Source organism: Aedes aegypti, chromosome 2 (genome assembly GCF_002204515.2).
Source record: "Aedes aegypti strain LVP_AGWG chromosome 2, AaegL5.0 Primary Assembly, whole genome shotgun sequence".
In the NCBI taxonomy this organism is placed as follows: Eukaryota; Metazoa; Arthropoda; class Insecta; order Diptera; family Culicidae; genus Aedes; species Aedes aegypti.
In genome coordinates, this window is record NC_035108.1 from 220,361,951 (window position 1) to 220,376,602 (window position 14,652).

The 14,652-nt window shown below is 36.7% G+C and overlaps 1 protein-coding gene across 3 annotated transcripts in view; it reads right to left on the reverse strand.

Annotated features, from left to right (window-relative positions):
- Positions 1–803: 803 nt before the first annotated feature.
- LOC5567709 (ras-related protein Rab-3) overlaps positions 804–14,652 on the reverse strand; it is a 75,690-nt gene continuing 61,841 nt past the window's right edge. For all 3 annotated transcript variants that reach the window (XM_001651825.2, XM_021844066.1, XM_021844067.1), the window contains 2 exons: positions 2,882–3,053; positions 804–2,824 (listed from right to left, as the gene is read on the reverse strand). In XM_001651825.2, coding sequence (XP_001651875.1) covers positions 2,678–2,824; positions 2,882–3,053 — 319 coding nt within the window. In that variant the 3' untranslated portion in view covers positions 804–2,677. The remainder of the gene's footprint in view (positions 2,825–2,881; positions 3,054–14,652) is intronic.

Sequence of the window (14,652 nt, forward strand, 5' to 3'; positions counted from 1 at the left end):
GACACCCTGTAAGCTGAGAAGCAGGTTTTGTCCCAGTAGAGACGTTATGCCAAGAAGAAGAACGTCAAACACGGGGTGAAATGTAAGTTCATTGGAATGACAATGAAACCTTATAAGTTTTTGATTTATATGCAACGGAACTAGAACGTGGTAAGTCACAGATGCTTTTATTGATACTTCTTCATTTTTGGGAAGCATTTCTTTGAAAGGTGCGTGCTACTTGGGTATACAGTTAAAAATATTAGCATTTTAGTAATAAAAGTTTTGAGTAAAACTGAAATTTTCAAGATACGAATGTATCCTGAAAACGTTTCAACTCCATTTTTTTTGGAATCAGCGTACAATTTTACATCAATTGAATCTAATGGTAAAGTTTATTAAATTTGTTTTGTAAACTAGTGTAACAGTCGTTCTTTCATCAACCCGAACAAATCAGATTGCAATAAGACACACACGATAAATTGTGAACCATTTGAGTAAGTTATCTCCCAATCGACAGTGCGCGTAGATAGTCGTGTGCTGCGACCGCGTTTTGAAGAAGGCAATAAATTGAATTCGGTTCTATCAAGTCAGTTCTGGACTCGCAATAAAGTGTCGTTCAGTTAGTTAAAACCATTGTCACGTTCAGTCCAAGTTCCAAACCCGAATACAGTTAAATTCCGTCTAAACAGGCAGCTCAATTTATTTTTAACAGCTATTTTGGAAGGAATGTGAAATCAATAAACATATCCAACTCATTCTTTGTTATGGGTTTTCGTTATATTTCTCTGCTTATTAATCTGTATATATATTTTGTTTATTACAACAATAATGATAATTACTTTAGTTTTGTTTTGTTTTGTAGTACGTTTATACGTTAATTGTTTTCTTTCATTGATTAAGTTATGGGCAAATTAGTTGTTAGTGTACATATTAGATTCAAATTTACTTCAAGGGATTTTTTCGAAAAATAATGTATTTATTGAATAAATTTGTGTTAGAATTAATCCTGTACAAAATATTTCCCGCTCTTTTGTGTATTTCCCAGAACTAATTTATAATATACGTTCTAAATCTTTTACAGTGCAATTATGATGAGCAACAAATGAAATGTATCCTGAATGGATCCTGTTTTAAAACGCAGGTAGCGATGAAAACAAAACATAAATGAGAAAGCATTTAAATTATGATGAAGCGGTTATTCTGTGCGACTTATAGCAGTAAAAACTCATTCGATTCATTCCAAGATTAATGTAATTGGAACCTTTCTACTAGGCTTGCTGTCTTTCATTTTCGGTTCGAAACCAATGGAGCGTGGCTTACTCGACATGCTTTGGATGAAGAAGCACTAACAACAACAGAGAAAGTCTCAAAACCGATTTATTCCTGCTCGGACAAAGGATGGTCAAAGTGAAATCAGTTTATCGGAGAACATCTCTCAGCTATCGTAGGCACATGCAGATAATTTCGATTTAGTTTTTTGTAGATTAATCTTTTCAATTTCAACTCCATTACACAATAAAACACATGCATGGGAATGATGGAAACATTGATAACATCGTTCATTTGTTGTAATTCGTTTTAGCTAATACCATTTATGTATCCTTGTTGAACAGTAGTTTTCAAAATTCAACTAAAAATAAATGTTTTACTGAAATATGATCGTGCATGTGTATTTTTATCTTTGGCGAATCCGTCGATGTACTTAGTTTTATTTCATTTTATGCAGATTACTCAAAACATCCACCTTCGAGAGGTTCTAAAACGTAATCAAAAGTAACTGTACGCTCATCATGATGAATGCTGCGATGAAGGAAATTATTTACATCATTCTTTAGTTTTGGGAGGATCTTTATTTTTGTAGTTCGTGTCCTTCGAATTCGATCAACTCAACTCATGGTTGGTGAGGTTTATTGTATTCAAGGAATGCTGCTTTTTATATCGTTTTTCTACTAACCAATTGACTGCGTATCATTAAAAAATAAAAGGAAACCACCTTGCTGATAAGTTTAGCTTTCAACGCTTTCATATTTCGTTAGCTTAAATCATGTTGAAGAAAAAAGATGATTGTATCGCATTTCGGTTTATTTTCGTTATATTTAATACTGGTTTCTTGTGTCAGTAGCTGCAACAAAAATCTTATGTGATCCAAATTATTGCACTTCTGTCCACAAAACGTCCACAACTTTCGCTTATGTTTATTGTCTACACTAGAACAACATACCTAGATATTCGAACGGTGTTTGTAAATGAGTGCTCTTCTACTAACAAAATTTTCCGTTTTGCTACATTGAATTGATTAATTCATTTTACTGACAGCATCAGTTTTTACAATAATGTTTCTAGACATTCTTCTCCGGACAAAATAGTCAACCATTCTTATAGAACTCCAGATCACCTGGTACGATGTTGAATATCAAATTGTCGAACCTTATTTGCCTATCCCATAATGAAACGGTTTTGAATATCTTCCAACAAATTTCAGAGCAACAAAAAGACAAAGCTATTATGCTTTACGATATGAACAATTCTTCCAATCCAAAATGCTTCCAATTTCTGCAATGTACTACGTACATAGTTAAATGTTTCTGTTTTCTGGTTGACTGTCAGCGGTAGAGAGGGTGGATATCCTAAGTAGCAATATTATCGTATGCTTCTTTATTCGACTCGGTGCTGGTTGAACGCTACAAAGTGATTTTTAGCAGTTGCAGTTGGCATTTGGTGGGCCTTGTGGCTGATCTGTTAGCCGTTGTCCTTTGGGACCCCCTGCTACAAGTGTTGGATCGGAATCTAAGCTCTCCGACATTTTATCGCAGATAATATCCACTAGTCTTTCAAATACATTCTGTAAGCAAAATTGTTTTAAAATTATGTCGGTTTGTAATCCTTAGAGTATGCTTACCTTAACGTTCACATTTTCCTTAGCGGACGTCTCAAAAAATTCAACTCCAAGTTGGTCAGCCAATTGTTTGCCACGTTCAAACGATATTACACGCTCATCTTCCATATCGCACTTGTTACCAACAAGAATGACTTGTGCGTTGTCCCAGGAGTATGTTTTGATTTGCGTCACCCTGTTTTAATAAAATAAAGATTTGATTATAATTGTAGCCCTAAGAAGAGCTGAAATACGGTACAAATGTGAATTTGTTATTTTAAACCACCCATTCATGGAAACAAATGGGATTAAAACAAATATTCAACTAGTAAAAAATTATATGTAGTTAAGGGCATAGTATCTCCATGTCTACTTATGCAATACTTCCGTAGCCTGCATTGATATGGCTCCTGCGTAGGGTCTAAATGTCCATTAAAGCATAACTGTCCCATATGGAAAAAGTAGCTTAAACTTGAGCCCAACCAGATGACTGCTTGGGATTAACAGACACCCTCAGTATATGAGTGCTGGTGATCTTCTATTTGTAGCCAACAATGGTGCCTACCACGTCAGAATGCAGACCTATGAGGGGATGGGGAAGGAGTTAATGATGCATTCAACTGGTTCCCACGGTAGACCGTATATACCACTGCGTCTATGCCAGGTCATGCGGGAAGGGTGAAGGGGTGGTAATTTTTATGGCAGAGAAGCTTGCTGGCATGGTTAGCAGACTGCCTATGTATCTGGTAAGGGTATGCGATATGGATTTTTTCCATGTCGATACGAAACGAAACGATACGCGGAATATCTTGCGCTCAAAATGACGAAACGAAACGAAATTTAAAAATGTTTCGTGTAACTCGATACGAAATCAAATATCTCACGGAATTTTTCGAAACGAAACGAAATTTTTGAATTTGTTTCGCGGAATACGGTTTTAATTTGTTTTTTTTTTCTTGTCAAAAGCTGGAAATTTGACAATAGGCATAACAAACGTCTTTTTAAATCCTTTACCATATGGAAACCTTAGCGTTGCTTAGCGGAATCCTTACATGTTTTGGTAAGACCCTTTTCGGTTTGTTTGAAATTTTCTCAATAACTTCATAAGGTTTCATTTCAACATATCTGACACTGACACAAGGCAATGAGTGGGTTTAATTTAAATGTTGAGAAGTGGGTCGAAAAGAAGTTACAAACATTTAAAACAATCTCAAAAATATTGAGAGGAGCCCAAAATTAATTTGATTTTTAGAAATGCCTTACAATTTTTTAAATCATGTGGTTGTGATGTTATGCTAATATATACCATAAAACATGGAATAATGATGTTCATTTTTTTGCTGTACTTTATGCTTTGTGGCTTGAATGAATGTGATTGGGGACACAAGTCGATAAGAAAACACTAAACTGAGAAGCAGACTCTGTCCCAGGTGGAACATAACGCCATAAAGAAGAAGAAAAATAAGTAGAACACAGGAATCACTTGAATATTTGCTTTAGTATTTGCTGGAGTGTTGAATTAAATTAAATTTAAAAAAATCCATCAACACATACCTAAAAAATCAATCAAGATAAATTTAAAAGAACTGCAAAAGTAATAAACTCTAAATAAGATATTGCGACAGCAACTTAACCAGGATTGTCCGTTGGGGTTAATTTATTAGTTCCTAATAAATTTTCTGGAAAAGCCTTGCATAAACTGTGAATTAATTCTTGGAGGGATCAAATCTGGATGAATGCAAACTTTTAAAGTAAACCTTGTAGAAAATACTGAAGGTACCGTAATCTGGGGTAACATTGATCATTTTTTTTGAATATTTCTTAAATATTTGGTTCGAAAATGCAATAGTTGCAAATTTTATATTTTTAAAACAAGTACTGCCACCCATAGCTCGTGACTATATACTTTATTTTGCTTTTTGAAAAGTTTGAGCATGTTAAAAAAAATGTTTAAAGTGATTTTTTTATTTGGCTGATATGGGGTAACATTGATCACCTATGTATACAACGTTCGGTAATATTGAAAATGTCGTTACCTACAAAATCATGGCCTCTGAAGTCGAATTTGAAGGTCAAATGCTTACAAGTCATTTACTTTTTGAGTTATTTTAAAAACAAAAACATCTCGAACCACGGAATACGCCTAAAGGTAGGCAATTTCCTAAGGGAAAGTTACATTCTTAACAGTAATTCGGTGATGTTGCCTAATTGAACATACTAATGAAAGTTTTGACAACGGAATCGTTTTCAGCGATGCTGTTTTTAGTAAGAACCGCATTTTCCCTGCTCATATCATTTGCAGAACTTATGTGAGACATGAATGTTTGGTAGTGTCATCCTTAACCATTGAAATCATTGTTTCGAAAAGTTGCCAAATTTACGCATAATGTAAAAGCAATTTTCGCAAAAATCTTCACTTATATCAGCTCATGAATATAAGAAAGAGAAGCACCCTCATGATTTGGAAATCTTTCATCAATAAATGATAATGCGAACTTTTTATGAGATGGGTCATTCCGATCAATCTTACCCCGCTGATCAATGATACCCCGGATTACGGTATTTCTATTATTTTGTAGAGCAAATAATGGAGAAATGATCCTATTCCAAAATCTGTGAAGGAATTTCTGGACGATTTCAGGAAGAATTAAGGATTGTTGATATTATCTCATTTTCAGATTCGTTGTTTAAAACTGACTACAAAATCACATTTTCTCTAAATTTTGAGCCTCGAGAGTATTTTAAAAAATATTTGAAAATTTCGAAAACAAAAAATTTTGAACCTGGACTACATAGCATAGAGGAACCGCAAATAAATTGACAAGTTCGCCCATGTTCGTTCAGATAATCCGTATTTCAATGAGCTAAATTTCATGTTTGGCTTATTTTTTTTTCTCTCAAGATTTAGATGTGCGAAAGTCGAAAAAAAAATTTTTTTGCGCTTTTCTATTGTGAAATACCCTAGGTACCCCACCAAACTTGAATCTAAATCCGGAACCAATTTTGATGGTGCATGCAATGTATGAATCAAATTTATAACTGATTTGTGATTTTTACTTAAACAAATCATCAAAATCGATCGAACGATGGCGAAACTAGAGAATTTTGAAACTTGATGTCGGTATTGAAAAGGTTAAGACCTTTGCCTTGCGGCCAAATTCCAATTCTTGTAATAATATATTATCAATATTCGCATTTTTTTCAATTGGGGATCGTGAGGAAATTATGTCACGTTATAAGAGGAGAGAGGAGTTGGTGGTGTGGTACTAGATTCATTTTTTGATATAAAATAATGTATGCATCTTCCTTGTTTAAGGTGGATATAAATCGAAGGCATAACTCAGAATTTCAAGAGCACAAATCTAACGAACCCGACAGCGGTTCAAGCTGAACACTTGATCGATTGGCCATCGAGTAACCTATCGAGAACCCATACCACAGTTATGAATCTAAGATAAGACAATTCCTAAAGAGACGCCAAAACGTATGCTTTCACTAGCACACCATTCGTTTGCCTCGCAGATAATTTGCTGTTATATTGTTCTGATCCATGATATGAGTCGATTTGATCCATGATACGGACCCATTTTTGACTGTAGCTGCTAGGAGTAGAAGCGAACGTTTTTCTTTTTTTTGTTCGAAATTAAACTCGAATTTCGCGAAATTCCGTTTTATTCCGTTTGTTTTCAATTTTCCGTGGAAATATTTTAACAATTTGGCGAAACGAAACGAAATAGCAAAATACAAATTTCGCCTGTGCGAGTTCCGTGGAATTCCGCGGAATTTCGTTTCGAAACGTATTTGACGGAATCATTCGGTATTTCGCATACCCTTAGTATCTGGCGTTAGGGAAGGCGTGCTATAATGATGAAAGAATGGAAGCGTAGGGAAACGGTTTATTTCTGTTTGTCTCTGGGTTCTAGCAAATGCTATGAACTGTGATACATCAACTATGATACAGGGGATAGGCAAAATGATTGAGATAGGCAAAATTTTGCCCAAATTCAAATGCTTATAACTTTATGAAAAATGAATGAAATTGGATGCATCTGGAAGCAGTCGACGGCAAATTTGGTCCAGTTTTAGGAACTTCCTTGGCCATGCATATTGGCCACTGGACACCGGAGATGTTCCGGATTTTCTGAGGTCATGTCCAAATGTCATTTTTTCTGTCGCTTGTATTTTTGTGCGGTGTAAAGTTAGATAGATGTTTGCAATTTTCCTAGAAACTAGAACTAATAGGAAGTTGAATGCCACCGGACGCATTAAGATTGGTTGGAAATCTTCAGAAATATGACCATTTCCGTAAAACTGGTTCCGGAAAGCATGGTCAGTCATGTTTGTATTTCCAATCATGTAAATATTATCCGGAGCTATATCCAAGTGGACATCAACCTTAAAAATGATGTTTCCTGCAACGTATTCAGAACCATTAGATGCACAGACCACTCTATAGAACGTTCCAGGTGCCCTGGGGGTAGTGGTCAATTAGGAACATATATGGAACCATATCAATATGGGCATCAAACTTCATGATTTTCAAAGGTTATGCTTTCCGAAGCATTTCCAGCATCACCGGCTGCCATGACCACTTTATAGTAGATTCCAGGTGCCCCGGGGATGTGGCAAATTCAAAACATGCCCGAAAACACATCAATATGGGTAAAAACATCAAGATTTTTGAAGGTAATGCTAATAGAAGTATTTACAGCTCAACTTATTTATATGACCACTGTATAGTAGGTTCCATGGGCCCTGGGGGATGAGGTCATGTTTCGAGTTGACCACATCTCTAGGAGCCCCTGGAATATACTATAGAGTGTTTATTATATCTTGTGGTTCTGAAAATGCTCGCCATTTTCCAAGTCACATGGATCTTACTGTTTATGGTAGAATGTGATTCTAAACAGATGAACGGACATGTTCCGAATTGGCCACATCCCCCGGGGCACCTAGAACCTACTATAAAGTGGTTATGGCAGCCGGTGATGCTGGAAATGCTTCGGAATGCATAACCTTTGAAAATAATGAAGTTTGATGCCCATATTGATATGGTTCCGGATATGTTCCTAATTGACCACTTCCCCCAGGGCACCTGGAACGTTCTATAGAGTGGTCCGTGCATCTAATGGTTCTGAATACGCTGCAGGAAACATCATTTTTAAGGTTGGTGTCCGCTTGGATATAGCTCCGGATAATATTTACATGATTGGAAATACAAACATGACTGACCATGCTTTTCGGAACCAGTTTTACGGAAATGGTCATATTTCTGAAGATTTCCAACCAATCTTAATGCGTCCGGTGGCATTCAACTTCCTATTAGTTCTAGTTTCTAGAAAAATTGCAAACATCTATCTAACTTTACACCACACAAATATACAAGCGACAGAAAAAATGACATTTGGACATGCCCTCAGAAAATCCGGAACATCTCCGGTGTCCAGTGGCCAATATGCATGGCCAAGGAAGTTCCTAAAACTGGACCAAATTTGCCGTCGACTGCTTCCAGATGCATCCAATTTCATCCATTTTTCATAAAGTTATAAGCATTTGAATTTGGGCAAAATTTTGCCTATCTCAATCATTTTGCCTATCCCCTGTATATTAAGGGTGGTAAATAGAAGCAAATGAAAGATACAACAACAAAGTACGAGGCCAAGGATTGAACCCATAACCTTCTGCTTATGAAACAGAAGCGGTAGCCTTTGGACCACCAACCCCGTTCTAAAGTAGGCTTTGAAAAAATAGTGCTCAAAGTTTGAGATTTGTTTGCAAATGTATGTTTTTTAGTACATTTCTACATGCCGTATTCATTTAGCACTAGCGTGTAAAGGTACTTATTTTGCCTGTATTAATCGGCAAAAAAAAATCACATTTTGTCGTTGTTATTTAGGTTGAAACATATAGAGACTGTTGAGTCTTTATTTTTAAAATTGAGACAGCTCCAACTTCATATTTTTGCACAACATTTACATGTAAACCTTAAAAGGCGTGGACGACTTATTTGCCCTCCTTTGCTATTATATTTTGACTCAATTGATCAATTCTCAAAATTTTAACAGTATTGTGTAGTTGCACCTCCAAATGCATCTACTAAAATTTGATATCGGTGGCCAATCTGGATACACGATCGGAAATGTAATGTATACCTCCGATTCCATCAGTGATTCTTGATAAAATTTTAATATATTTCGAGTGAGTTTATGTAAAATATTTGATAATAATATGTTTCAAGTCTTGCAAATTCATGTGGAACATTTATGAACCACAATAATCGCTTAGCTACTTGACATCCCAAGTAACAATTTTAGTTTTACGAATTCCTTCTAGGATGCTATAAATAAACGCCCATTAAACCACGGTCAAGGCACTGTTGCCTTCATCGCATCCCTCAAAACCTCTTGTAGTTTAGAACATGACTAGCTGGCCGACTCTAAAAAAGGCTATGAAGTGTATATTTGTGTCACACAAATAAAGCAAAATAGCATTAATGGTAGCTATTTTGAGGCCACCTGTTCTAGATGAATGTCGCTCCATCTTGAAAATGATTTTATCATAACGTCGATCTTGCCGGATTTATTCCAACGCAAACAAAGCAAATTGAGATTGAAAACCCGTCTTAGATAATATATTTCGTAGTGCTTTTTTTAAGTGATTTATTTAGATATAGTGCTCAAATCTTATGTGCCGAGTGAGATTTACTGTGATATACGATGAGAAAGAAGTAAATTTGCCTGTGCCCCTCTGAAAGTGGCATATTTCTATTTATTTTGCATTTGCTAAAATAAACCGATAGGTGATTGGAAGTAATCGTGCTTCAATTTATATTCAGTCAGTTTAATAATCACACCAAAGCATATTATGAGCCAATTCATGGAGATAATATGATTTGGAAAAGTGAAATTGTGGCAACCGGAGTGAAATTAATATGGCGGAACCATAATTGATAGAGTGTCATCGACAAATGCTGGTTTGCATCATAAATACACATATAAGGGCACACTGTTGTGATTCGGCATTTCTGGATGTAAAATTTCCTCAAAAAATGCTGATTGAAGATGATTCAGCTTTTTTTCGCTTTTCATTGTAACCAGGCAGCATTCAACAAAGTTTGCAGTTTGGGTATGCTATTATGAATAATACACGCAAAAACAATGAAAACGGACATTAGTTTGTCGTTTTTCCGTCAGAAATAAGTGTGCACAATGCATCGCAATGCTTTTGCAAAGCATCTGAAAAGCCCAAATACTGATTTAAGAAGTATATATAAGGTAAGTTATCAAAAATCAAGTGCAATTCAATCGGTTTAAAAGCAGCTTTTATGACAACAAGGTGTATTATATTAATCTTTTATCATAGCCGTCACAAATAAGTGTCATTCAGCTACCACTAGCAGTTTAAATGAAGTATTATATGGCGCAATAGAGCTGGTTTTCAAGCCACAAAATTTTAACTTTATAGTTTGTCTCTAAAAGGTCTTGAAAACAATTAGGAGCTAACTTAAAAAATATCATCTTCTAGCAAAGTTATATGTCGCTATCATAGCATTCAAGTAACTGTTATAAAAAATTAATAAATCCACATGAATGCCAAAGTGCTGTGGAATTGTTACTTGGGATGTTCCCAAACAAGAAACCGAAAGTCTTAGTATAGGATCCCGAAGAATCAACCCAAATCAAATGTTAATTTCTAAATAAAATCGTATTTATTCGACGAAACTTGGCCGATGGAAGCATTTCCGGTCATTTTAAATACAGGTGACCACTCTAAGTCCAATTCAAAACCACGTTTTTGTTCCAGAGGACCGGTTTTTATTATTACAAAACACCCATTATGTGGAACATCAAATAAAACTGTTTCAGCAAATTGGAATTCATAAAGTTTGAGCATTCTGAACGTATAGGACCGTACTTTGAGTTTTGTTAAGTAACACCGGGGAACGTGTCTTTGGAGCCGGCCTTCTGATACCTGAACAGCGGTAAAGGGTGTCCACGATGGAATTGCCACACACAAAATTGATCCGCAAAATTCGAGTTTTCATCCGATTGCCATCAAATTTTCAGGGATTGAAAAATAACTATTGAACTTAATTTTACCATTTTACTCGTATTTTATTTACAGTTTATACGCATATGCCCGCACCTTGGCCTTAATCCCGGCCATAAGATTCTGCACAACCTGTGAATCAACCATTTTTTGCATGTATACCCATACCTTCTTCAGTTCCTCGACTGTCTTCACTACCTTAGGTCGTTTAAGTTGGTGCTGCTTCATAATCGCCCAGTACTTCTCGATGGGGCGGAGCTCCGGAGTGTTGGGAGGGTTGAACATTTTCGGCACGAAATTGACCTTATTGTCCGCATACCACTTCAGCACGTCCTTGAAGTAGCGGCACGAGGCCAAATCCAGCCAGAAGATTGTTGGGACGTTGTGGGCCTTCAGGAGAGGAAGCAGCCGCATCTGGATGCTCTTTCATGTACATCTGTCCGTTCATCGTGTCTTGAGTCACAAAAGGAGCACTCCGCTTCCCGCACGTGCAGATGGCTTACCAGCAATTTCTTCGCAAATTTGGACATCATCTGAGTGCGGACATGCTCCGGAACGCTGAACTTATTCTTGGCCGTGAAAAACAGGTTGCCGGGGATCTGTTTGAAGTCGGCCTTCACATATGTTTCGTCGTCCATGATGCATCATTCAACTTTCGTGTTGAAAAGCATGTTGAGATACAACTTCTTGGCACGGGTTTTGACGGACTTGCTCTGCTTCTCGTCGCGATTAGGGGCCTTTTGTACCTTGAACGTTCGAAACCCAGCCTTAGTTTTGGCCTTTTGGACAAAACTTCGGCTTAGGTGCATGTTCTTAGCCACATCCCGAACGAAGACGTTCGGGTTTCGGTTGAAGGCCCCAACTACGCGGTTGTGATTTTTGGTGTTGTACGAAATGCTTTTTCCTTCACTTCTGGGCTTCCGATCGGTGATCAATCGTTCCTCGAACCGCTTAATCACTCGCGACACCGTGGAATTCGCGATTCACAACGTTTTAGCGATGGAACGATGCGAGCGATCCTTGTTTCCGTGATGAATGCGCAAGATTTTATCACGCACGAGCTGTTCTTTCGACTCCATTTCCGCGAGTTTTGATCACAGGACTTTAAAACTTGCAGGATGTAAATAATGCACTATGAACTAAATCCACCCAAATTTTCATTAAATTCTACCCTATGGTTAAAAAGTTAGAGCAATTTCATAGTGTGGCAATTTAATCGTGGATTCCCTTTATTATGTTTTTTTTTTTAAATCATCCGCTACATTCACAGGATGCAGACTCTACTCCTTAGTGGAGATGGAAATGCCAAGGAACTGGAATATATCTACGGCAAGGATAACGAATACAAGGAAAGGACGATAAAAGCCATCATCGACAAAAATGAAAGACAGCATATTCGGAGTGCTTAGACGACACTCACCCCCATCACCGAATCCATGAAGAGAGTCTTTATCCCATGCGACAGAAACATCAGCAAACAGCTCCGCCCAAAGCTAAGGAATTTAGGAATCGATTTGGTGTTAGCAGCAACCAACTTAAGACTTCGTTAGGCTATACCAAGGATCCGGTAAACACACTGAACAAGCCTGGTGTTCACAAAATCAATAGTCCTCACTGCAGCAAGGTCTAGGTTGGTCAAACAAAGCGGTCTCGCGAATCTCAGAAGACGTTGGACAAGGGGATGACTCACGATTTCAAATCTAAGGTAGAAGAACATGTCTTTTCAGAGGGTCATACAATTACGAAGGCGGATATCAACATTTCACGAAATGTTTTTTCACCTTGGAAATTGGACGTTGCGTAGCATCTGGAAATTTGAAAACCTACGATGCTACTCAGCAGAGACCAAGACAACGGCAATACTTGGCTTTTCAAGTTGATACCTACTAATCGTTCCCGTACCTTACAGCTCTTTAATTTAATGTTAATTTGTTAAGTCTACAAAAGAGGGAAAGGATGTACCTAATAGCTCTTAAATTTTAAGTTTCTAAAAAATGTAGGGAATTATGACTATACCTAGTTTCAATACATAATGTGATATATACGATGGTTTTCTTCAAGTCAAATTCTAGTGGAATTAAAAGGTATAGTACTAAGTTCGGTTTTTCATTTACTTGCATTCACCTGTTTTTCGTGTTTATAGAATGCATCGTCATCCGTTTATTGACTTCTAAGTGACGAAAATACTGCGATTCAGTTATTTAGTGCTAAAAATCTAGCTGATGCAGGTAAAATATATTGACATGAAATTGGAAAGCTGATTAAGCTGGTATATACAATCAAATGTAAACATTTCATACAAGGTGTAAACTTTGTTTGTGGAATTACATGGATCAGAAAAAGAAGCGTTTCCAAATTAACTAGTTAATATATGTAGGAGTATGTACATCCTTTGATTTCATTTTGATAACTTTATTGGAATCAATCGCTATCTTGAAGACGGGCAACAAGGATAATATTGTAATGCCATTTACTGTATAAAAAAGTATATGGTTGCAAGTAGAGAAAGAAGCGTGTTCAGTTGTGTTGGTGCTGAGGCAGTGCTTAATGGGGATGTAGTTCAAGTTGTTAAAGAGCCATAGAAGACTTATGATGTTGCCAGTAAAGTAACACGTGTTCTGGCTGCGAATATTTCAAAGGGAAACACCATTTCCACACTGTTGTTCGAAGAAGGCTTATCGGACTTCATAGATTCATTCTTTCTTTAACACGTATAGGCCTGAGTGAAAGCAAAAATTCTTAATGGATTCAAATGATTTTTTGTCAGTATACTTGCACACATATCTAGTTTCTAGAAGTGGACAGAGGAACGCGAAAATATTCCTGTGGTCGGAGTTATTTCGGTGGATCACTGGGTCAGGTCGGGTGAGAAGAGTACTGTGCGTTTGTGCCCCTGGAGGTAGGCAAATTTCAAGTCGCAGATAATTTCCGGAATCGGTTATAATGTGGTCAACACATGACGGAATTTTAAGAAAATTGCACTGCCGTTATACGCATAATTGTCCCATGTTACTTTTTTTGCATTTTGACTTTTCGTCATCAAAAAGTCTATTTTTACGTATAGTTTTAGAAAACACTTACCAAAAATTTACTTTGTTCGGAAACTCAATAAAAAGCAAGCCAAGTCAATTTGTCCCATTGTTGAATTTCCACGCATAACTGTCCCTCTACTGTATTTCTACGCATAACTGTCACACTACACAATTCGCTGCGCTTATCTCGAACAAAATATTCAGTTGTCAGTTATGAATAAGCTTGTGTTTGTGAAAATCGTTTTTACCTTCCGTCAGTCGCTCAAAAAAAGTTACACCATGGGTCGCATCGTGTACTGAGTACACGCGGAGCAATTTTGATTGTCTATCTAAAGCTAGGCAAGATAGAGTATTGATGTCTTCGGCAAAGGAGATTGGGCAAATCTGGGCCCGGAATGTACACAGATGACCCATATGTCATTTGAAAGATCTAAGTGAGACAAGGAAAAGTTTGTATGGGGTCAAAAATATTCGTCGTGGGAGAAAAAAGTTATTCCGCATGGTTTGAGATGGATTTTCTATGTATTTTATTATATTTTTGCTATATAATAATTGCTATATAAAAATAAAAACATACATGTTTTCTGCACCCATATGATGTTGAAAAGCTCTATGTCTTAAAGAAGTGAATTAGAACTTTGGTTCAGAGATGAAAATATCATCACCATGTAATATAATAAGACCATAATAACACTAAAATCGTTATAAAATATG